The 25,072-nt window shown below is 48.2% G+C and overlaps 1 protein-coding gene across 2 annotated transcripts in view; it reads right to left on the bottom strand.

Annotated features, from left to right (window-relative positions):
* ARRB1 (arrestin beta 1) overlaps window positions 1-20,142 on the bottom strand; it is a 73,931-nt gene extending 53,789 nt beyond the window's left edge. The window contains exon 1 of one of the 2 annotated variants that reach the window (XM_081952889.1): window positions 19,735-20,142. In XM_081952889.1, the coding sequence (XP_081809015.1) occupies window positions 19,735-19,754 (20 nt within the window). In that variant the 5' untranslated portion in view covers window positions 19,755-20,142. The remainder of the gene's footprint in view (window positions 1-19,734) is intronic. The other variant, XM_081952890.1, reaches the window with a different exon arrangement.
* Between the last annotated feature and the right edge of the window lie 4,930 nt (window positions 20,143-25,072).

Below are 25,072 nucleotides of genomic sequence, written 5' to 3'. Positions count from 1 at the left end.
GGGAAACAGAAGCTCACCAAAGAAACGCCACGGAGATCCAACCTGGGGCAACGGTGCGCGTGCCAGCAGAGAGGGCTCTGCCTGCCACCTGTGGCACATGTGCCATAGGTTCGCCATTCACGGGCGTAGTTCATTCCTTCGAAAATCACCGAATGCATCCGCTCGCTTTTCCGAAAAAACTGGAAATCCTTGGGGAGTTTTAAATGGAAGACAATTGGGTCACTTAGCCTCACCGTTAAAAGCTGGAGATTATTTCTTATGAAGAAATGAAGCCGTGCTCGAAATCTAATTTTCGTTCGGAGTTTGAAGCGCTGCAGGAAGAAGAATTTAAATCCTGGGTGTGGGCAAAAGCAGGGGTGAAAATCATCATCCAGAAATGGTTTCTAATCAGAACTGAATAATTCTTCTTCTTCTTCTTCTTCTTCTTCTTCTTCTTCTTCTTCTTCTTCTTCTTCTTCTTCTTCTTCTTCTTCTTCTTCTTCTTCTTCTTCTTCTTCTTCTTCTTCTTCTTCTTCTCCTCCTCCTCCTCCTCCTCCTCCTCCTCCTCCTCCTCCTCCTCCTTCTTCTCCTTCTTCTCTTTCTTCTCCTTCTCCCCCTCTTCCTCAATTTTGAGTGACTGGACAGCCACTTATGGGTTTCCTATTTGAGCAACGGGTTGGACTAGAACATCTCCAAAGTCCCTTCCAAGTCTGTTATTGTATTATTCCACTTCTTCCTCCTCTTCAACTTCTCCTCCTCCTCTTCCTCCTTTCTCTTCTTCTTCCTTCTCCTTTCTCTTCTTCTTTCTCCTCCTCGTCCTTCCTCCTTCCTCTTCTTCTTCCTTTTCCTCCTTCCTCTTCCTCCTCTTCCTTCTCCCCTTCCCCTCCTCTTTTCCCCTCTTCCTCTATCCTCCTCCTCCTCTGTCTTCCTCTTCTTCTTCCTTCTCCTTTCTCTTTGTTTTCCTCTTCTTACCCCTCCTTTTTCTTCTCCCCCTCCCCCTCTCACCTTCTCCCCTCTCCACAATTTTTCCAAGGAGCACCTGTCTCCCACCTGGTGCTTAAGGTCTTCCAATAGTGCTCCCCTCCCCCATCATCACAGTCCCTGCTGTATGCCAAGAAAATGCTTCCAGCAATACAGTCAAATTTAAGGCAGTTGTGAATTCTCTTATGAATTTGTTTTTGTCTTTCTGTCACCTCATATTTGTTAATCAATATTTCTTCGCATTTCCCCCCCCCCCCGTCCATTACTTTGAGAGATCTATCTATCTATCTATCTATCTATCTATCTATCTATCTATCTATCTATCTATCTATCATCTATCTATCTATCTATCTCTATCATCATACTCTCTTTCATCTCACCATCTAACTGTCCGTCTGTCTGTCCATCTGTCGGTCTCTGTCTCTGTCTCTTGTTTGTCTGTCTGCCAGTATCTATCTATCTATCTATCTATCTATCTATCTATCTATCTATCTATCTATCTATCTATCTATCATCTATCTATCCATCCATCCATCCATCCATCCATCCATCCATCCATCCATCCATCCATCCATATCTATCATCTATCCATCATCCATGCATTATATCTGTTATCTATCTATCTATCTATCTATCTATCTATCTATCTATCTATCTATCTATCTATCATCTATCTATCTATCTATCTATCCATCCATCCATCCATCCATCCATCCATCCATATCTATCATCTATCCATCATCCATGCATTATATCTGTTATCTATCTATCTATCATCTATCTATCTATCTATCTATCTATCTATCTATCTATCTATCTATCTATCTATCATCTATCTATCTATCTATCATCTATCTATCTATCATCTATCTATCTATCTATCTATCTATCTATCTATCTATCTATCTATCTATCTATCTATCTATCTATCATCTATCTATCTATCTATCATCTATCTATCTATCATCTATCTATCATCTATCTATCTATCTATCATCTATCTATCTATCTATCTATCATCTATCTATCATCTATCTATCTATCTATCTATCTATCTATCTATCTATCTATCTATCATCTATCTATCTATCATCTATCTATCTATCATCTATCTATCTATCTATCTATCTATCATCTATCTATCTATCTATCTATCATCTATCTATCTATCATCTATCTATCTATCTATCTATCATCTATCTATCTATCATCTATCTATCATCTATCTATCTATCTATCTATCTATCATCTATCTATCTATCATCTATCTATCTATCATCTATCTATCTATCATCTATCTATCTATCTATCTATCTATCTATCTATCTATCTATCTATCTATCTATCTATCTATCTATCTGTCTATCATCATCTATCTATCTATCTATCTATCTATCTATCTATCTATCATCTATCTATCATCTATCTATCTATCTATCTATCTATCTATCATCTATCTATCTATCTATCTATCTATCTATCTATCATCTATCATCTCTCTATCTATCTCCTGTGTGTGTGTTTGTGTGTGTACATACATAGACACACACACACATATACACACACAGGTTCCTCTTGCACATCTGTGCCAGTCGTTTCCTGACTCTAGGGGGCGGTGTTCATCCCTGTTTCAAAGCCGAAGAGCCAGCGCTGTCCAAAGACGTCTCCGTGGTCATGTGGCCGGCATGACTCAACGCCGAAGGCTCATGGAACGCTGTTCCCTTCCCACCAAATGTGGTTCCTATTTTTCTACTTGCATTTTTTACATGCTTTCGAACTGCTAGGTTGGCAGAAGCTGGGACAAGGAACGGGAGCCCACTCCGTTATGTGGTGCTGGGGATTCAAACCGCCAAACTGCCGACCTTTCTGATCGACAAGCTTTTCCCAGGATGCATCAGGGCTCCTTACATAGTCTCAGAAATTTTAAAAAATGGCAGGGGGGTGGTGGACTGGAAAGCCTCCCCCCCACTTGTGAGCCCCCGTGAGACACTTTCCAAATAGCCGAAGGAAACAGTTGATGATATCTGGAACGGCGGATTGTTCCTGGCCATTAAACGAAGGCCTGGCATTTCTCCAGAGCTCACTTTGGCCTTCTGAAGGAACTTGATACGCCTGTTAGTTTTCTCGTGTGGGATATTCCAGAATTAGGCTGGGATTATTTCATTCGGCGGCCCATAATTGAGTGACGCCTTTCAATCTCCCTCCCTCTGATTTATGGCGATCTTATTTTGAGATTGATTTCCTTGAACCGCGGCGGAACGGAAGGGGAAATCTAGCGCACTCCCATTTTAAGGTCCCTTTCGGGCGGATGACCACGGGTCCCGTTGGATGGGAGGTCAAGGGCGGGATGGACAAGAGAAGCCGTGCCTAGCAAGAAGGATAAATAAACCCTCCTCTGACCAAGAACACCCTTGGCAGCCGAGATGTCTACGGAGATTATTCTCAGTCGTGGTTGTCCCGAAAGGTGCTTTTTCTTTTCAAGAGGCAACTGGACTTTTGGGGTTTTTTTTTCTTTGAAGACGTTTCGCTTCTCATCCCAGAAGCTTCTTCAGCTCTGACTGGATGGTGGGGAACAGAGGGATTGATACTCCTTGCAGACGGCTGGTCCTTTGCATCCTTTGAGAGGGTCCTTGAGGCCACCTGGAGGTTTCTCTGTGGGTCCCCTGAGTGGTGCAAATGGGTTTGCAGCTTTCTTAGCTGTGGGATGTTTTCTGCCCCGTGTCCCTTCACTGTCGGCTCCACACCCATTTGCACCCCTCAGGGGACCCTGAGGAAACAGGTAAACCTCCAAACCCCACTGATCAAGCAGGAGATCCCTATATCTGGCTGTCCAGTCCCTTCTTAAAAACCTCCAGTGATGGAGCATTCACAACCTCTGGAGGCAAGCTGTTCCACTGGTTAATTGTCCTAACTATCAGGAAGTTTCTCCTGAATTCCAGGTTGCTTCTCTCCTTGATGAGTTTCTACCTGTTGCTTCTTGTCCTGCCCTCTGGTGGTTTGGGGAATAGGCTGACCCCTCCCTTCCTCTATTTCTGTGGCAGCCCCTAATGATATTGGAGACCCTTCGACCTGCCTTTGATGGGAGATCCCCAGGATGATGAGCAAAATGCAGATGTGCAGAAGCTGTCGCTTCAGCAAGTGGGCCGAAGCCTTTTTTAAAATCCAAAGACACAAGATAACATTCCCACGGCAGCTCAGTTAGACACCTTCCTAATTCGCAGGAGTATAAGAGGGGGAAGGAAGTACAGTGCAATCAGATTTGTAAGATACCCATAGAGCCCATCTCAATAAAAGTCGTTTCAGCCTTCCCGCGGAGTTCACACCAGTGGTGAGATTATCATTTGTTTTACTACCAGTTCTGTGGGTGTGGCTTGCTGGGTGTGGCAGGGGAAGGATACTGCAAAATCTCCATTCCCACCCAACTCTGGGGCCAATCAGAGACAGCATTTGCCGGTTCTCAAACTACTCAAAATTTCAGCTACCAATTCTCCAGAGCCTGCCAGAACCTGCTGGATTTCCCCCCTGGTTCAAGCCAACGTGTTCCTGGAGTGAAGAGGTTAAGGGCTTTGGAATCTAAGATTCCCCTCCCTAGACAGAAGCACCTTCCTACAGCACATCTCACCAGGGTCAGATCCGCTTATCAGGTTAATGAAGGTTTGCATAATTGACAACAGGCTAAACTCTCCGGGCTTTGTACGTAGGCAAAAGTCGCTCAGGTGAGATGGGCAACCCAACAAAAATAAAAAATGGACGGACAGATGGAAGAGTTCAGTGTATCGCGAGAAGAAGAAGCATTTTGCAAATGCTGGTCTTTGAAGGAAAAGAGATTTAATCAAAGGTTCAGTTAGGAATGGCCAAAAAATGGCTGAGGATTGTCATTGCTTGGTTTATTTGCCAGCAAGGCAGCAATTTCTCAATAATGCCAAAGAACAACAAATACAACAACAATCAACAAAGCTAATCACTTCTGATGTGTCACTGACTTCCTGTTCTGACTTTGGTTATTCTCCAGAACTGGGAGCCCAGCTGGAATTACACACAAACACACAAACACACACACACACACACACACACACACTGAAGTATTTAGCTGCTTGTTTGCTTGTTGTATCTAAATGGAGGCAAACAATGTTAGGAAGTCCAGTGGCAAAAACATTGACATGGCTTGTAAGAGGGGTCTGGCTGGCTGGGGGATTCTGGGAATCAAAGTCCACCCATGCTGACTAAGGAGTTCTGGGAGTTGAAGTCCACCCATGCTGGCTGGGGAATTCTGGGAGCTGAAGTCCATCCATACTGGCTGGGGGATTCTGGGAGTTGAAGTCCATCCATGCTGGCTGGGGGATTCTAGGAGTTGAAGTCCTGCCATTTTAAACCCGCTGAGAAATTCTGCAGGAGACACTTGAAAGTACATACGTATGTCTACAGAGTATGTCAACGTACATACATTGCCTACTTGGGACACACGTGCAGTGTTTACAGGTCAAATATAGCAGGGATTATATTTATCCCCTCTAGAATGCCAGGAAACTGGGAGAGAAAACGACAGGGGCTTTTGCGGGAAACCAGGATGAGGTCAGACTGGAGTGACATGAATCCGAGAACGGGTTTCATTTGTGCAATGACTTCACAACACGAAGTATCTCTAAAGGGCCTTTGTAAAGGCGGTGAAATGGGCTGAAACTGGTAGTAGCGGCTTATTATAGAATATTCATTTCAGCCTTTGATTTACGGACCCAAAAAGTTGGAGCTCCTGGCAGCAGGCAGCCCAATCAAATTGAAGGAAAACAGAAGACAGGATGAAAAACAGCTGCAAGGGGACAAACACACCATGCCCCCCTCCCCCCTCCCCCCTCAGAAAGAGGTTCTCAAAGATTTCTTGGAAGGAGAATGGTGGGTGAAGGAAAAGGAGGAGGAGAAGGGGAGGGAGGGAGGGAAGGAGAGAAGGAGAAAGAAAGGAAGAAAGAAAGAAAAGGTCAGACAGAAGATTATCCTTCTTTTCCTTCTCTTTCTCTCCCTTCTTTCCTTTTTCTCTCTCTTCCTTCCTATACCCCCCCTCCTTCCTCGTTTACTTCCACTTTCCCTCTCCCTTTTTTCCTTAGTCACTCACTTCCTTCCTCTATTTCCCCTCCTTCCCTCCCTCCCACATTTTCTTCCTCTGCTTGCTCCTCACTCTTCCTTTTTTTCCTCAGCTCCCTGCCTCCTTCCTTGTTTCTACCTCTGCTCCCTCCCTCTCTCCCACCCTGTCTTCCTTTCTTCCTCCCTCCCTTCCATCCCTCCCTCCCTCCCTCACTCTCCATTCCTTCCTTCCTCCTTCTCTCATCCTGTTCTTATCTTCCACCCTCCCATCCTTTTTCTTCCTCGCTCCTTCCTTCCTTCCTTCCTCTCATTCCATTCTTTCTTTCCTTCCTTCTTTTCCTTCCTTCCCTCTTTTCTTTCCTTCCTTTCTCTATGTTCTTATCTTCCACCCTCTCTTCCTTTTTCTCCCTCTCTCCTTCCTTTCTCCCTCCCTCCCTTCCATCCCTCCCTCTCTCTTTTGCTCTCCATTCCTTCCTTCCTCATTCCCTCTTTTCCTTTCTTCCTCTCTCACCCTCTTCTTTTCTTCCTCTCTCTCCCTTTTTCTCCCTCCCTTTCTCCTTCCCCATCTACCCTTTGCAGGTTCCCCCTCTGTTTCCCGGGTTTTGCAAAAAACTGTTCTTTCCCCAGAAAATCCTCCCATGGAAAACTGGCCAATTATCCCAAATTGTTTCTGCAAAATAAACCTATGCAAATTGTTTGGCACGCTTGACGTTCGCAGAGAGGCTCAACCCGGCCTTTTCCGGCTGCCTTTTGTTCAGCCAAAGAGCCCAAATACATTTTCTCCAGAACTCAAAAAGAAAAGAATTGCACTTCCCTGGAGACACGGATCTGTTTTATTTGTTATGTGTGTCCAGATGTGGAGGGTCCTTCATCACTGGAGGCTTTTAAGAAGAGACTAGCCAACCCTTTGTCTGACATGGTATATAAAGGTCTCCTGCTTGGGCTTGCAGGGGTTGGACTAGATGACCTCCAAGGTGCCTCCCAGCTCTATTTCTGATTGATAAGTCCAAAAACTGGGGTGCATCCATTTCATATCAAAGGATGGTTTGACACACACACACACACCCCTGTCTGCACACAGGTCGACTCAGCCGGCTTTCACATCTAAGGCGGGACTAGAACTCACCGTCTCCTAGTGATTGGCCCAAAGTCACCCATCCGGCTTTGATGCCTAAGGTAGGACTAGAACTCACCGTCTCCTGGTGATTGGCCCAAAGTCACCCATCCGGCTTTGATGCCTAAGGCGGGACTAGAACTCACCGTCTCCTGGTGATTGGCCCAAAGTCACCCATCCGGCTTTGATGCCTAAGGTAGGACTAGAACTCACCGTCTCCTGGTGATTGGCCCAAAATCACCCAGCAGGCTTTCATGCCTAAGGCGGGACTAGAACTCACCGTCTCCTGGTGATTGGCCCAAAGTCACCCAGCTGGCTTTCATGCCTAAGGCGGGACTAGAACTCACCGTCTCCTGGTGATTGGCCCAAAGTCACCCAGCTGGCTTTGATGCCTAAGGTAGGACTAGAACTCACCGTCTCCTGGTGATTGGCCCAAAGTCACCCATCCGGCTTTGATGCCTAAGGTAGGACTAGAACTCACCGTCTCCTGGTGATTGGCCCAAAATCACCCAGCAGGCTTTCATGCCTAAGGTGGGACTAGAACTCACCGTCTCCTGGTGATTGGCCCAAAGTCACCCAGCTGGCTTTCATGCCTAAGGCGGGACTAGAACTCACCGTCTCCTGGTGATTGGCCCAAAGTCACCCAGCTGGCTTTCATGCCTAAGGCGGGACTAGAACTCACCGTCTCCTGGTGATTGGCCCAAAGTCACCCAGCTGGCTTTGATGCCTAAGGTAGGACTAGAACTCACCGTCTCCTGGTGATTGGCCCAAAGTCACCCAGCCGGCTTTCATGCCTAAGGCGGGACTAGAACTCACCGTCTCCTGGTGATTGGCCCAAAGTCACCCAGCTGGCTTTCATGTCTAAGGCGGGACTAGAATTCACCGTCTCCTGGTGATTGGCCCAAAGTCACCCAGCCGGCTTTCATGTCTAAGGCGGGACTAAAATTCACCGTCTCCTGGTGATTGGCCCAAAGTCACCCAGCCGGCTTTCATGTCTAAGGCGGGACTAGAACTCCCCGTCTCCTGGTGATTGGCCCAAAGTCACCCAGCCGGCTTTCATGTCTAAGGCGGGACTAGAACTCACCGTCTCCTGGTGATTGGCCCAAAGTCACCCAGCCGGCTTTCATGTCTAAGGCGGGACTAGAATTCACCGTCTCCTGGTGATTGGCCCAAAGTCACCCAGCCGGCTTTCATGTCTAAGGCGGGACTAGAATTCACCGTCTCCTGGTGATTGGCCCAAAGTCACCCAGCCGGCTTTCATGTCTAAGGCGGGACTAGAATTCACCGTCTCCTGGTGATTGGCCCAAAGTCACCCAGCCGGCTTTCATGTCTAAGGCGGGACTAGAACTCCCCGTCTCCTGGTGATTGGCCCAAAGTCACCCAGCCGGCTTTCATGTCTAAGGCGGGACTAGAACTCACCGTCTCCTGGTGATTGGCCCAAAGTCACCCAGCCGGCTTTCATGTCTAAGGCGGGACTAGAATTCACCGTCTCCTGGTGATTGGCCCAAAGTCACCCAGCCGGCTTTCATGTCTAAGGCGGGACTAGAATTCACCGTCTCCTGGTGATTGGCCCAAAGTCACCCAGCCGGCTTTCATGTCTAAGGCGGGACTAGAATTCACCGTCTCCTGGTGATTGGCCCAAAGTCACCCAGCCGGCTTTCATGTCTAAGGCGGGACTAGAACTCCCCGTCTCCTGGTGATTGGCCCAAAGTCACCCAGCCGGCTTTCATGCCTAAGGTAAGACTAGAACTCACCGTCTCCTGGTGATTGGCCCAAAGTCACCCAGCCGGCTTTCATGTCTAAGGCGGGACTAGAATTCACCGTCTCCTGGTGATTGGCCCAAAGTCACCCAGCCGGCTTTCATGCCTAAGGTAGGACTAGAACTCACCGTCTCCTGGTGATTGGCCCAAAGTCACCCAGCTGGCTTTGATGCCTAAGGTAGGACTAGAACTCACCGTCTCCTGGTGATTGGCCCAAAGTCACCCAGCCGGCTTTGATGCCTAAGGTAGGACTAGAACTCACTGTCTCCTGGTGATTGGCCCAAAGTCACCCAGCCAGCTTTGATGCCTAAGGTAGGACTAGAACTCACCGTCTCCTGGTGATTGGCCCAAAGTCACCCAGCTGGCTTTCATGCCTAAGGCGGGACTAGAACTCACCGTCTCCTGGTGATTGGCTCAAAGTCACCCAGCCGGCTTTCATGCCTAAGGTAGGACTAGAACTCACCGTCTCCTGGTGATTGGCCCAAAGTCACCCAGCCAGCTTTGATGCCTAAGGTAGGACTAGAACTCACTGTCTCCTGGTGATTGGCCCAAAGTCACCCAGCCAGCTTTGATGCCTAAGGTAGGACTAGAACTCACCGTCTCCTGGTGATTGGCCCAAAGTCACCCAGCTGGCTTTCATGCCTAAGGCGGGACTAGAACTCACCGTCTCCTGGTGATTGGCTCAAAGTCACCCAGCCGGCTTTCATGCCTAAGGTGGGATGAGACTTTCTTACTTAGCAATGGAAATTCTGGTCCCGTCTGTAGGCGTAAACTCAAGGACCGCCTGCACCTGTGGTTGCAACCTGCCTTCAATTATTTTACAGGTTGTCCTCGACAACAACTGAGCCCCCAATTTCTCTTGCTAAGTGAGACCTTTGTTCAGTGAGGATCCTTTTTGCCCCCGTGGTTAAGTGAACCACGGCAGGTGACAAGTTAGTCATCCGGCTTCCCCAATGACTTTGCACGTCAAAAGATCAGCAAAGCAGATTGCCTCACGCACGTGGACGCTGCAACCCGTCATAAATCTGAGTCAGGTTTGCCAAGCCTCCGGATTTCGATCCCCTGACCCTGAAAACGGACACAAGTGTGAAAAACAGCCCTGTGTCCCTTTTTCCCAATCCCTTCAGAGGGCTGAACGGTCACTCAGTGGAAGCGTTGTAATCCGAGGACCGCTTGTTCATCCATTTCTGAAAATTGCAGCCTACGCCAAGCCTTTGCTTCCTTAAGCGCTCTAAGGAAAAAAGAAGGGGGGGGGGGATAAAAATAAAAATAATCCCAGGGCTTTGTAGATTCTGGGCGAGGAGGCTGGGAGGAATCACGAGGTCAGCGAAAAGAGATCCATATATCCTATAATGGTCCCGAGAGGCCAATCCGTCAGATCTGATCTGCTAAATGCTTGGCAATCCCCCCTTCCAAAGATACCACCAAGCCCGGATCCTGCTTTCCAACCCATTTGCCAAAAAAATAAAAAATAAAAAAAACAGGCTCGTAACAGAGCTGGAAGACACCTTAGAGGTCCTCCGAGTCCCCGAGTCCCTTTTTGGGAGAGGGGGCGGTTTAGAAATCTAAAGAAAGAAAGAAATAAATAATCCTCTAGCCCAACCCCCTGCTCACACAGGAGACCCGCACTAGAGATTTGAACCGCTGAACTGCCGACCCTTTCTGATCGACAAGTTCGGCGTCTTAGCCTGAGTCCCCCGGTTAGAATCTCCCTTCTCTCCCGCCTGCAAGTCTTACGACGGATCTCGTCCTAAATGCAAAGGGTTGTCAGTAAGAGGAACAAAGGATGCTTGGGAGGGGAGATGCTCTGAGCTCCTGCACCAAGGACCCCATCCTCCTCCTCCTCCTCCTCCTCCTCCTCCTCCTCCTCCTCCTCCTCCTCCTCCTCCTCCTCCTCCTCCCTGCAAACACCACTCCTTTCTGTTATTGATGATGTTACCTAACTGGGTCACAAAACATCTGCAAGAAAACCACCAAGCTCAGAGAGCACCAAAGACTCTTTAATGGTAAGTGAGCACCTGTCTACCCTAGATGAGTTCAAATCACCAGGACCGGATGGATTACACCCCAGAGTTCTGAAGGAACTAGCAGACGAGATCTCAGAACCACTGAATTATATCTTTCAGAGATCCTGGAACACCGGGGAACTACCAGAGGACTGGAAAAGAGCTGATGTGGTTCCCATCTTCAAAAAAGGGAAAAAATTAGATCCAGGAAACTACAGACCTATCAGCCTAACCTCAATACCAGGAAAGATTCTGGAAAAAATAATCAAGCAACGAATTTGCGAACACCTAGAAGCAAACAAAGTAATAGCCAAAAGCCAACATGGATTTGTCAAAAACAGATCATGCCAGACTAATCTTATTGCATTCTTTGATAATGTGACAAAATTAGTGGACCAGAGGAATGCCGTTGATATAGTTTACTTGGACTTCAGTAAGGCTTTTGATAAGGTAGACCATAACCTACAACTAGATAAAGTAGAAGAATGTGGGTTAGACAGCATCACCACCAGATGGATTGGTAACTGGCTGACCAACCGCACTCAACGTGTAGTTCTCAATGGAACTGCATCTACATGGAGGGAAGTATGCAGTGGAGTACCCCAAGGCTCTGTTTTAGGCCCAGTACTCTTCAACATCTTCATCAATGATTTGGATGAGGGAATAAATGGGGAACTCATCAAATTTGCAGATGATACCAAGCTGGCAGGAATAGCCAACACTCCAGAAGATAGGCTTAAGATACAGAAGGATCTTGACAAACTTGAACATTGGGCACTATCTAATAAAATGAAATTCAATGGTGAAAAGAGTAAGGTTCTACATTTAGGCAACAAAAACGGAATGCACAGGTACAGTATAGGTGATACCATACTCAGTAGTAGTAACTGTGAAAGGGATCTTGGAGTCCTAGTGGACAACCATTTAAATATGAGCCAGCAGTGTGCAGCAGCTGCCAAAAAAGCCAACACAGTTCTAGGCTGCATCAACAGAGGGATAGAATCAAGATCACGTGAAGTGTTAATACCACTTTATAATGCCTTGGTAAGGCCACACTTGGAATACGGCATTCAGTTCTGGTCGCCACGATGTAAAAAAGATGTGGAGACTCTAGAAAGAGTGCAGAGAAGAGCAACAAAGATGATTAGGGGACTGGAGACTAAAACATATGAAGAACGGTTGCAGGAACTGGGTATGTTTAGCTTAAGAGAAAGAAGGACTAGGGGAGACATGATAGCATTATTCCAATATCTCAGAGGTTGCCACAAAGAAGAGGGAGTCAAACTATTCTCCAAAGCACCTGAGGGTAGAACAAGAAGCAATGGGTGGAAACTAATCAAGGAGAGAAGCAATTTAGAACTGAGGAGGAATTTCCTGACAGTGAGAACAATTAATCAGTGGAACAGCTTGCCTCCAGAAGTTGTGAATGCCCCAACACTGGAAGTCTTTAAGAAGATGTTGGATAGCTATTTGTCTGAAACGGTATAGGGTTTCCTGCCTAGGCAGGGGCTTGGACTAGAAGACCTCCAAGGTCCCTTCCAACTCTACTATTGTATTATTGTATTATTGTATCTTCCTCTTCCTCCTCCTCCTCCTCCAACCCCACTCCCTTCTAGTACTGATGATGTTATCTAACTGGGTCACGAAACATCTGCAAGAAAACCACCAAGCTCAGAAAGCACCACGGAGGCTTCCGTCCCCCCTGTTTGCACCATAAAAGCCAACCTTTGGTTTAATGCAGGTATCCCCCTCCCCAAAATATCCTTAATCGATTACTCTCTCACCTTTTCCCAGAAGGCCTAACAAAGGGGAATTTGGGTCACTGGATGCTCCATCTAAAACTGCCTTCATCTTCTCCTTAGCCAAGAGTCCTGGTTTGGCCTCCTGTCCCCTGTCCTGTCTCCTGGGATGAGAGGAGGCCTCCTAACCTTCTCCAAGATGCTTTTTCAGGTATTGATCTCTCTCTCTCTCTCCGATATCCGTTTTCTCTCCTCCCAGCAGAGGAAAAATGTGATAAATATGATGTTCAATTTCGGAGGCCAGCCCTTGGTAGATCACTCATGGAGTCCTTGATATTCAGATATCAAAATGTCAGAAAGGATCAACCCTCAACCGTTGAAGGAACCAGTGGGTCAAGAAGAGATTCTCTCCATCAACCAGGTCAAGGTTGTCTCAAAAGTGTTGTTCAAAAGGGAACAGGATTTTGTTTTTGTTTTCTTTGAAAATGTTTCACTTCTCATCCAAGGAACTTCTTCAGTTCTTCATGAAGAAGTAGAGACTCTTCTTGGATGAGAAGGGAAACGTTTTCAAGAAAATTCAGAATGTATTTGTCTTTTGGGACAGAATAACTTAGGAAAGGTCTCAGTGGCTGCTAAAAGTTGACACTGACTTGATGGCACGTAAATATTCATCCATCCATCCTCAATCAATCGATCAATCCATCCACCCATCTATCCAGCCATTTATGATCCATTCATCCATCTATCCATCCATGATCCATCCATCTATCTATCCATCCATCCATCGATCCATCCATTCATATTCCATCCATCCATCATCCATCCATATATCCATCCATCCATCTATCTATCCATCCATCCATCTATCTATCCATCCATCGATCCATCCATTCATGATTCATCCATCCATCATCCATCCATATATCCATATATCCATCCATTTATCTATCTATCCATCCATCCATCCATGATCCATCCATGATCCGTCTGTCCATCCGTCAATCACCCATCCATCCATCCATTCATCCAACCACCCATCTATCCATCCATGATCCATCCATCCATCCGTCCATCATCCATCCCACCATGTCATTGGTCACTGTACCTATCTTCCTCAATTCTACATGTAGTCCTCGACATATGACCACAATTGAATGCAACATTTCTGTCGCTAAGTGAAATGATTATTAAGTGAATTTCACTCCATGTTACAACCACAGTTGTTAAGTGACTTCCCTTTTGACTTTGCTTGTCAGAAGGTCTCAAAAGGGGACACTCATAAATACGAGCCAGTTGCTAAGCATCTGAATTTTGATCATGTGACCGTCGAGATGCTGCAACGGACGTTAAGTGTGAAAAACGATCATAAGTCTCAAAAGGGGACACTCATAAATACGAGCCAGTTGCTAAGCATCTGAATTTTGATCACGTGACCGTCGAGATGCTGCAACGGTCGTTAAGTGTGAAAAACGATCATAAGTCACTTCTTTTCAGGGCCGTTGTGACTTTGAATGGCCACTAAACAAACCGTTGTAAATCTCCAGCCCTGGAGGTTTTTAAGAAGAGTTGGGACATCCATTTGTCTGAAATATTATAGGGTTTTCTATTTGACCGGGGAGGGGGGGGTTGGACTAGAAGACCTCCAAGGTCCCTTCCAATTCTGTTATTCTGCATAGTTCCTATATGGATGAAATATTATTCTCCAATTTGACGAGAATTTTTTCTAATTCGACTGATCACAAAGGAGCATTCTTTGAGTCTCATTTTGGGCATCCCTTGTACAATCAAGTCTTTAAGCTCCTACTAAAGTCATCAAAGTGATCTTAAAAAGTGATGGTTACAATCAAGATATATTATGTCTACACTAGAGGTGGGTTCCTACCGGTACAGTCTGGTACGGTCGTATAGGTAGCAATTGCACCCTGGCCATGCCCCCGTACCGGTACGGTCCCCTGGCCTGGGCCTGCCCACTCCCCCCACCCGCCCAGTTGCCACTCTCTCACTCGCTCGCTCGCCCCTCCCGCCCGCACCATGCTTGCCCCGCCTGCCTACCTGCCCGCCACCCACTTCCTTTGCCTGCCCAGCCAGCGAGAGCAGCAGTGGCACTGGTCATGGCTGAGTCTACACAGCATTCCTGCGATCTCTTAAGGCAGGGATCACCAAACTGGACAACTTTAAGACTTGTGGACTTCAACTCCCAGAATTCTCTGGCCAGCATAGCTGGGAATTGAAGTCCACAAGTCTTAAAGTTGGCAGGTTTGGGGATCCCTGTCTTAAGGGAATGACCGGATCAAAAAAGAAAAAGAAAAGAGAGATGAATGTTACTCTGGCAAGAATTCTTCCTTGACAAATCTGTACCGACTTCTGGTAATTCTCACCCTCGTTTGCCAAGTGCTTAGAAATTAATCTCTGGACAATCAGTATCAAAAAGGAAGAATATTTGTAGCTCAGAGTTGAAATGAGATGATCGGGATTTCAGACTTTTCCTGGTATTAATGCCAGACTCCTTCCGATCTGTGGCTTCCTGAATCTTCTTTTTTCGCCTCCTCCAAAATAGGGACCTTGCCTGCCCCACGGTCATCTGGCAGAGCTCCAATTCTCTGCGCTTTCTCAAAAGAGAAGACATTTCCCAAATGAGCCAAGTTTTTCATCCGTTTTTTCCGGATGTGGCATCTGGTTCTGGAGATGTAAACTCGTTCCAATGAAAGATGTTTACTGACTAGGCTTTGGGCCTTTTCCAAGTTGCAAAACGTATCCCTTCCCCCTGGTCTCCAAATGAGACTATAATGCAGGGGGTCTCAAACTTGGCAGCTTGAAGATAGGTAGACTTCAACTCCCAGAATCCCTCAGCCGGAATCTTTTAAGATGGATGGACTTCAACTCCCAGAATTCCCTCGACGTACCACCACAATTGAGCCCAACGTTTAAATTGCAAAGAGAAGCATGTGTTAAGGGAGGGGTTTTTTTGTCCCATTTTACAACCTTCCTTGCCGCAGTTGTTAAGGGAATCACTGCAATTGTTAAGTTGGTAACAGGGTAATTGGGTGACTCTCGCTTCCCTGTTGACTTTTCTTGTCAGGGGATCACATAACCCAGGTCACTGCAACCGTCATAAGTCCATGCCAGTTGCCAAGCATCTGAATGTTGATCCCTTGACCACGGGGAATGCAGCAAGGGTCACCCGTGTGGAAAACGGTCATAGCTTCCTTTTTTCAGTGCTGTTGCAACTTTGAATGGTTACTAAATGAATGGTTATAAGCCAAGAATCACTCATATTGATGCTCTCTAGTCTTCCTTCCTTCCTCCATTCTCCCTCCTTCCTCCCTCCCTCCCTTCCTTCATTTTTCCTCCTTCTTTCCTTCATTTCTTTCTCCATTCTCCTTCCTTCCTCCCCTCCCGTTTTTTCTTTCACTCTTTGTACCTTTTTGAATCTTCCTTCCTTCCTTCCTTCCTTCCTTCCTTCCTTCCTTCCTTCCTTCCTTCCTTCCATTGTTTCCTTCTCTTTTCTATTCTATTTTACCTCCTCCCTCCCTCCCTCTTTTCCTTCATTTCTTTCTCCATCCTTCCTTCCTTCCTTTCTCAATTCTCCCTCTCTCCTTCCTTCTTCCTTTCTTTCTCCATTCTCCTTCTCTTCCTTCATTCCTACCTACTTACCAACCAACCATCCCTCCCTCCCTCTTCCTTCCTTTCATCTTTTTTCTTTTTTCCTTGTGTACCTTTCTCCACCTCCCTCCCTAATTTATCCCTGGGTCTGGCCTGCTTTGCCTGGGATGCTCCCTGAGAGAAACGGCTCTTCGGCCCAGATCAGACAGAAGGAAACAACACAGGCCGAACACCGAACGTGAAATGGATGCTCAGGGAAGGGCAATGAGGATGAGGATGAGGTACACCATGGTCGCTCGGGAAGCCAAAGACGTGTGTGTGTGTGTGTGTGTGTGTGTGTGTGTGAAGGTGAGAGGTGTCTCTCTCAGCCTCCGCCAGCTGGCCTCCGAAGCCCCCTCTGTCCAGGGAGGAAAGGAGGAGGGGTCTTCTAGCCAGCACGTCTGGCTAGCCTTTGGCCTCCCTTTGGGGGTGCAAGCAGGTTGGAAAGGGGGCTTGCAGGAGATTCCGAGCCCTTCTCCTCCCCCTCCTCCTCCTCCTCTTCTTCTTCCTCCCTCTTCTTCCTCCTCCTCCTCCTCCTCCTGCCTTACTGCTAGATGCTTTTTCACAGCCTTGGTTGGAAGGAAGGAAGGAGAATGGAGAAAGAAATGAAGGAAGGAAGGGAGGGAGGGAGGAAACAAGCAAGCAAGGAAGGAAGGAAGGAAGGAGGAAGGAAGGAATAAGAGGAAGAAATAAGAGGATAGATAAATAGGTGAATTGATGGGTGAACAGATAAGACACAAATAGACGGATAGACAGATGAGAAAGAGAAAAAGGAAGATGAAACAGAGACAAAAGAAGGAAATTGAGAGAAAGAGAAAAGAAGGAAGAAAGGAAACAAGGAGGGAGGGATGAGAGAAAGAAGTAGGAGGATAGATAAATAGGTGGATTGATGGGTGAACAGACAGACAGACACAAATACAGATATACAGATGAGAAAGAGGAAATGGAAGATGAAAGAGAAACGAGAGAAAGAAAAAAAGGAAGGGAGGAAACAGAGGGAGGGGGGAGGGAAGAGAGAAGGAAGGAAGGAGAAATGGAGAGAAGGAAATAAAGAAAGAACAGAAGGAGAGGGGGGAAAGGAAGGAAGGAGAGGGAGAAGGAATGAAAGGAAAGAAGGAGGGAAGGAGAAAGGGGGGATGGAAAGAAGGGAAGGAAGGTAGGAGAAATGGAGAGGAAGAAGGAGGGAGGGAAATTCTCCTGGACACCAATTGGACCCACTTAGCAACCCATCATTTAAGCACCTTTATTGTGGTGTTGTTGAGGGAGCCATGGCAAAACCGTCTCCACTCTCCATCCAGATAAAGAGCCACACAACCACGTTTGGTCCACGGGGAACTCCACAAAACGAGGACTCTGCTTTCTAACATCCCAAGGAGGTGGTGGTCAGGGTGAGCCAACCCTTATCAGGGGGACGTCTCGTTGGGGGGTCCCTAATTTAACCTTGCTACACAACGACAACTCCAGCGCAACACTTGGCAAGAATCAACCTTTGGCGAAGATCTCCCTGGCAAAATCAGATCCGTCCATGTGTAAAGTCTTCCCCGCTGCTTACTCACAAGTAAATCTCTCCCACAGATACTTGCACGCACTCTGAACCTCAACAGCACGATTCGAAAGCAGGATCCGCTCCTTCGGCCGAGAGCCCCAGTTCACTCATCCTTCCCTAGTCCCTACACACCGAACGGAAAACATTTTCTGGGCAGCCCCTGGGTGGGGAGGGGGGCAAGGAAATCCCTACAAATCATGACAAAACAACCCCCTTTGCATCATTCGCACAACACCCCACCCCGATTATGGGTGCTGTTATTGTTTTTAACAAAACCTGGGGCTGGACTAAATGACCTCCGGGATCCCTTCTACAATTCTAAGAGACTGCGACCCCAGGCCTAGCATACTCTCACCTTGAAAGTTGTTAATGTCTGTGTGTCTTGTTTGTTTGCTTTAAAGAAAAAGCCAAAAAGCAAGAATTGGTCACGATGATGTTATAAGACAATGAGGACTAGGAACCTGGTTTTGTTATTTTGGATTTTCCTGATTTCCTAGATCAATTAGCACTATTTTTCATACCTTTAATTATGGCTTTTCTCCATCCTCTTGATGATCTCGCAGAGGTTCACACAACACATCAGCCAAGTGGCTGTTTTAAGATGGATGGACTTCAATTCCCAGAACTCCCATGGCTGGAGAATTCCCAGAATTCCCTTGGCTGGAGAATTCTGGCAGTTGAAGTCCACCCATCTTAAAATGGCCGAAGTTGAGAAACAATGCACCAGATTTATGAAATTACAGAAATCCAGGACCCAACTTAAACCATCAATATTGGTTAAACTGGGTTAACAGCATCCTGTAAAAGCAACATGGCGTATTATGACGGGAGACATTTTGGCCACTCCCACCGCCTGGCCTACCTCGCAGTGGCGTTGTAGGAAAGGACAGGATAGAGGCTGTTTTAATAAATACGTAAATAAAAAAATACTACCACCAGCAAACACCCACAAAAGAAGCCAGGAGCCACGTGGCTTTGTGGGGGCCTTCACCCATACGGAACTACAGTTCCCAGCATCCCCTACCAGTCTTGATGGGGGGGGGGGGAAGTGGGATCAGCAATCCAATCTCCCACCTCCTTGGGCTTCTGAGCAGCCTTTGCCAAACGTGGCCCTCCCCCTCCCAATTTTGCAGGAAAGACCCTCCAAGCTGCAGCTTTGCATCAGGTGAAGTGCCTCTGAATGGGGAGGCTCCATTTTGCAAAATTTAGGAAAAAGGGGGAAAAAGCATGCAGCACAGAAGGATGGAGGGGGGGCAATGAGTATCCCCCCTTCTCAATTTTATTTTATTTTTTTGCTGGGGAGGGGGTCACAGAAATGCCCCCTCCCCTTTTTGGCAAACCTGAATATAGGTATTTTTTCCAGTGTTGGCACAAATGCATTCCAGGTTAGATGCCACCATTGACGCGGGGGGGGCGGTTTTCCCCCTCTTTCTAAACAGTCTCCAAACGGGGGTCCTTCCTCCCCCTCCCCAACCCCCTCCCCTTTTTCTCTTCTTTTTTCAGCACCGGCGCTGTTCCGTCTTCCCAACCACACTGCGCAAATCCACACGACCGCAAAAAAGCCTTCGCCGTATGAAACCCCCCGCGAGCCCCCGCCAGCCCCTCAAACACGCGTCCATCTACACGGCCCCTTCCCACGTTACACATCAACCCGCAGAGCCCAAGCATCTCCCCCAATTCCATCAGACCCACCAGAGAGAAGCCCTCCATGCCCCCCACCGCCCCCCAAAATCCCGGACGGCCCAGGGAAGGGGTCTGCAGAAGGCAGCCGCCTCCCCCGCTCTCCGGCCCGTGGGTCGTCAGAACGGCCTGCCGCGCCGAGGCTTCGCAAGCCCCCTCCCCAGGGTCCCCCGGTTTGCCCGGCTCGGTCTCCATCCCTACGCCCGCTGACCTGGTGCCTTTGTCGCCCATGGCCGCGGCCCCTAGTCCGGGCCGGACGCCGGGCAGAAGCGGGGACTAGCCCGGCCGCAGGAACGGGACGAGTCGGGCGAGGATCCGTCGGGGTTGCTCGGGTCCTTCCCGGCTGCGGAGCGGGATGCTGAGCCGGCCGTTCGCCTGCTTCCCCCGGAGAAGCTGCCGGTGCCTTCCGCCCCTCGCCTGCCGACGCCTGCGGGGCTCCGGGCTGGTCGGTCCGCGGAAAAGGTCTGGACGCCGCAGCTGATGCTACTCCTCTTCCTCCTCCTCCTCCTCCTCCTCCTCCTCCTCCTTTTTCTCCTCCTCCTTTTCCTTCTTTTTCTCCTCCTCCTTTTCCTCTTCCTCCTCCTCCTTTTTCTCCTTCTCTTCTTCCTCCTCCTTCTCTTTTTCCTCCTCCTCCTCCTCCTTTTCCTTCTTTTTCTCCTCCTCCCCCTCCTCTTCCTCCTTCTCCTCTTCCTCCTCCCCCTTTTCCTCCCTCTCCTCCAACCGCCGCGTCACGCCCGAGAGAGCCAGGCGCCCCTCTCCTGCACCCGCGGGGAACTGCGTTCATACGACGCCAGGCTGCCGCCCCTGCATCACGTGTCCAACAGGAGGGAAGGCTGGGGAGAGAGAGACGCCTGCCTGTTTGCCGAGCGGGGCTCTGGAAGGGGGGGGGCGCGTGCACGCGAGAGGGAGAAAGGGGAAAGGGGGCGGCGTTCTCACGACCCACCAAGCCTGGGAAACGGGCTGGGGCGGGGAAGGGGCGCGCCGTTCTCCCTTCCTCCCCTCCTGTAATAAAGCTGGGCGAACGAGGTCCCGCAATTCTCCGCCTTTTGACGGAGACAAATTGGCTGCTTCTACGTCCCCGCCAGCCTTGTCTCCCCATTCAATGAGATTCCGAACCACCGATTTAGAGGTCATCTAGTCCAACCCCCCCCGCCCCGCCCGCCCAAGCAGGAGACCCTGCCTGCCTACACCATTTCTGACAGATGCCAGTCCAATCTCTTCTTGAAAACCTTCAGGGATGAAGCTCCCACAACTTCTGCTTGCAAGGTGTTCCATTGACTATAGAATTACCAGAGTTGGAAGGGACCTTGGAGGTCATCTAGTCAACCCCCCCAAAGGAGAGCCGTACACCATTTCTGGTTGATTGTTCTAACTATCAGGAAATTTCTCCTTGATTCCAGGTTGCTTCCCTCCTGGATTAGCCTCCGGTTGTTTAATCAGAATACAGAATGCCAGAGTTGGAAGGGACCTTGTAGGTCATCTAGTCCAACCCCCCCCCCCCCCCGCCCAAGCAGGAGACCCTACTCCATTTCTGACAGATGGCAGTCAAATTTCTTCTTGAAAGCCTCCAGGGATGAAGCTCCCACAACTTCTGAAGGCAACTTCTGTTCCATGGGTGGATAGTTCTCCCTGCCAGAAAATTCCTCCTCATTTCCAGATTGAATCTCTCCTTGATCAGTTTCCATCCATGATTCCTTGTCTGGCCTTCGGGGGCTTTGGAAAACAGCCTGACCCCCCCTCCTCCTCTCTGGGGCAGCCCTTCCCCAAATATTGGAAGATGCTCTCCTGTCTCCCCTGGTCCTTCTTTCTATTAAACTAGACCTACCCAGTTCCTGCAACCGTTCTTCCTATGTTTTAGTCTCCAGTCCCCTAATCCTCTTTCTTGCTCTTCTCTGCACTCTTTCTAGAGTCTCCACATCTTTTCTACATCGTGGCAACCAAAACTGGATGCAGTACTCTAGGTGGGGTCTTACTAAGGCTTTATCGAGTGATATTAGTACCTCCCTTGATCTTGATTCTATCCCTCTGTTTGTGCAGCCTAGAACTGTGTTGGCTTTTTTGGCAGCTGCTGCACACGGCTGGCTCATATTTAAATGGTTGTCCCCTCCAAGATCCCTCTCCCACAGTTGCTGCTATTAAACCTGGTTTCTTCCCATCTATATCTATACTTTTGGTTTTTCTTACCTAAGACTTTACTTTTAACAGATTACCAGAGTGGAAAGGGATCTTGCAGGTCATCTAGTCCAACCCCCTGCCCAAGCAGGAGACCCTACATTTGCCTCTACCTAGGATTGAACTCACAACCTCCTGATTGTGAGACGAGACCTCCCCCTCTAGGCCACTGCACTCTACCTTCGCCCTACTCCAGTTGCATTCTCACGACGATGAGTTGTGTCCGTCTGGCATGCAATCCGGGACTCTGGCATTTGGGTTGGTTGAGGCAAAGCAACATAGATGGCTCAAGTAAAAGAGTCCAGCTAGAATTCTCACTTGGCTGCAAAGGGAATTGCCTTAGATCAGGGGTGTCCAAACTTGGGAACTTTAAGACTTGTGGACTTCAACTCCCAGAATTCCCCAGCCACAAGTCTTAAAGTTCCCAAGTTTGGACACCCCTGCCTTAGATGCTGTCCTTCGATCAACCCATTTTACAGATGGGAAATACCAAGGTGGAGGCTCCTTCTTTTGGGAAATGCTAGGAGAAAGCAAATCTTGGCTCAGGGTGCTGTGTTCGAATCAGACTCAAGGGCCGAGAGGCTGTTTAGCGGCTGCTCATTCAGACAGGCAACTTGAAAATCCATTTTGACCCTCCTCAAAAGGCCATCACCCCCCCTCCCCCCCACACACACCAATTGGGTCACCTATCGCTTTGAGAAGATTTTCAGAACAATCCGTAGATCACCTGTTGGTCCCCCATCCAAGTACTCGGTTTGGAGAGACCAGAAGAGGCCACCTTGCTGATGCCTCCCACAGCAAAACAGGGAAGGATTCTTCCTGGGTACCTTTGACTTCGTATCAAAGTTCAGACACTTGGGAACTGACTCACATTTACGACGGTTGCAGGGTTCAGGGGTCACACGATCCCCTTTTGCAACCTTCCGACAAGCACTCTCAATGAGGATGCCCAGACCCTTTTAACCACCACGCGAATAACTTAACATCTACAGTGATTCACTTAACAACAGTGACAAGGTTGGTCGTAAAACAGAGCAAGGCTCAGTTAACAACTGTCTCGCTCAGCAGCGGAAATGTTGGGCTCGAATTGGGGTTTTGAGTGAAGGGCTGTTGGTACCTTTGGGGAGGTCCGTTGTCCCTTTGAGCGGTCAGTAAGAGAGTGGTCGTAATTTGGAGGACTGCCTTTACAATGGCCGAGTCTTCATTTCACTTGAATGGAGGAGAAGGCCAGATCTGACCAAGGTTTGGATGGGGTCCCAGGACTGTCGGCTATATTGGGAGAATGAAAAACATCCCGGATGGTGGTATTGACCACATCCGCTCTGCGGCCACAAGAGGGGGAGACACGGACGATACCACAAAGTCACTTTGGCAAACCTTTATTGGAAAATCAACAACGTTTTTTTAAAAAATCTCAGCAGATTCCAAGTTATAAAAAATTCAAAAATCGAATTGGTGAGGAAGTCCCTTCTCCTTGCGTCGCTTTTATAAAATAGCAAAATTTCACCTCCCACCCCCACAATGAACGGAAGTCCTCGACTTACGACGGTTCGTTTAACAACAAAAGTTGCAGCGGTGTTTGGAAAAAGTGACTTATGGCCGTTTTTCATTTACGACCGTTGCAGAGTCCCCGTGGCTCACGGGATCAAAATTCAGACGCTTGGCAACTGACTTGTATTTATGACAGTTTGCAGTGTCCTGTGTTCCCCTTTGGATTCACTCAACAACCGTGCCCCTAACTTAACTGCCGTGATTCACTGAACCACTTCAGCATAGGGAAGGCCGTATAATGAGACGGAGCACACTTAACTGTCTCGCTTAGCAACAGAAATTTTGGGTTCAATTGTGGCCGTAAGTCAAGGACTACCTATTCTTGTAGGGATTAACAGAGTTGGAAGGGGCCTTGGAGGTCTTCTAGTCCAACCCTCTTCTCAAGCAGGAAACCCTATACCTTTTTGGACAAGATGATTCTCCAATCTCTTAATAACCAGAGATTAGCACGTATCTGGTTTAATGCTGCAGAATCCTACTAATAGTTAAAGTTGTCAATGTAATAATTTGATATTTTTATTCTTGTTCCCAGTTGGGAAAAGTTGAAATATTTTATCCATTTTATTTATTTCAATTTCTATAACTGTCCAATTCAGCAAAGTAACTCTATGCACAAAGTCTTGTTCTGACCGAGGATTCCCGAGAGCCTGAAGCCAACTCCTTGTACCGACAAAAAAACCCTTTTATTAATTTATTGTGAATTCTGCTCCTTCACATCTAGCAAAGTCTCTCGAGGGAGGATTTACGGTCACAGACCTTCTCTGGCTTGGAGAGCTGCCAGGCCGATCTCTGCAAAACTTGGCCAGGAGTCTCGGAGAGTCAGGAACCAATGAAGGGAACTAATGGCCTCCTGCAAACTCCACTCCCCTGATGCTCCCTCTTTTATTCCCTATGGGAGGGGCCACTCATTGTCCACCTGTGGCCTTACTCCCAAGTCGACCCCTGTTCTTTAGCTGTTCCCTTCCTCTGGCAACTCTGCGCATGCGCACACTGGGAACAGGCTCCAGCTGTTCTTCTGCCTCACTGATGTCTGACTCCGAAGGCAGCTGATAACTTATTATTTATTATTTATTTATTTTATTGAACTTATTAGTCGCCCCCTCTCCCCACAGGGACTCGGGGCGACGTACAGAGCAATAATCAAGATAGCACCATAAAATCGTGCAGAGGAGGTAAAAATAAGTCCATAAATAAGCATACTTACAAAGTTTAAAACCCCAAAAATATTAAAAACAAAATTTCCCATTGTAAAATGACCTGGGGTGGCAAGATAGTAACGTTATGCCAGGCCGGCTTGACAAAACAGGTAGGTCTTCAGCTTCATACGGAAGGAGCGAAGATCGGTTGTTGTCCGGATGTCTGGGGGGAGGTCATTCCAAAGGGTAGGGCCCACCACAGAGAAGGCCCTACTCCTGGGCACCGTCCCCAGGCACTCTCTAGAGGACGGCACCCGGAGTAGCCCCTCCCTGTGTGAGCGAGTGGGTCGCAGGGATGTATGGGGCAGGACGCGATCCCGCAGGTAACTAGGCCCTGTGCCATGGAGCGCTTTGAAGATGGTAACCAGTACCTTGAAGCGCACCCGGTAGGCCACAGGAAGCCAGTGCAGCTCGCGCAGGATAGGTGTTATATGGGAGAATCTCGATCTCCCCATAATAACCCGCGCGGCTGCATTCTGGACCAACTGCAGTCTCCGGGCGCACCTCAAGGGGAGCCCCATGTAGAGAGCGTTACAGTAGTCCAGGCGGGACGTCAGACGTCCTCAGCCCCCTCTCTGCCTCTGACACAGAGCCCTCGTCTGAGCCTCCCCCAGACTCCGGGACTGGCCC

The sequence above is a fragment of the Natrix helvetica genome (genome assembly GCF_964273705.1).
Source record: "Natrix helvetica genome assembly, chromosome: 4".
Classification (NCBI taxonomy): domain Eukaryota; kingdom Metazoa; phylum Chordata; class Lepidosauria; order Squamata; family Natricidae; genus Natrix; species Natrix helvetica.
Note: the sequence above shows the minus strand (reverse complement) of the source record. Positions and strands in the feature narration are given on the sequence as shown.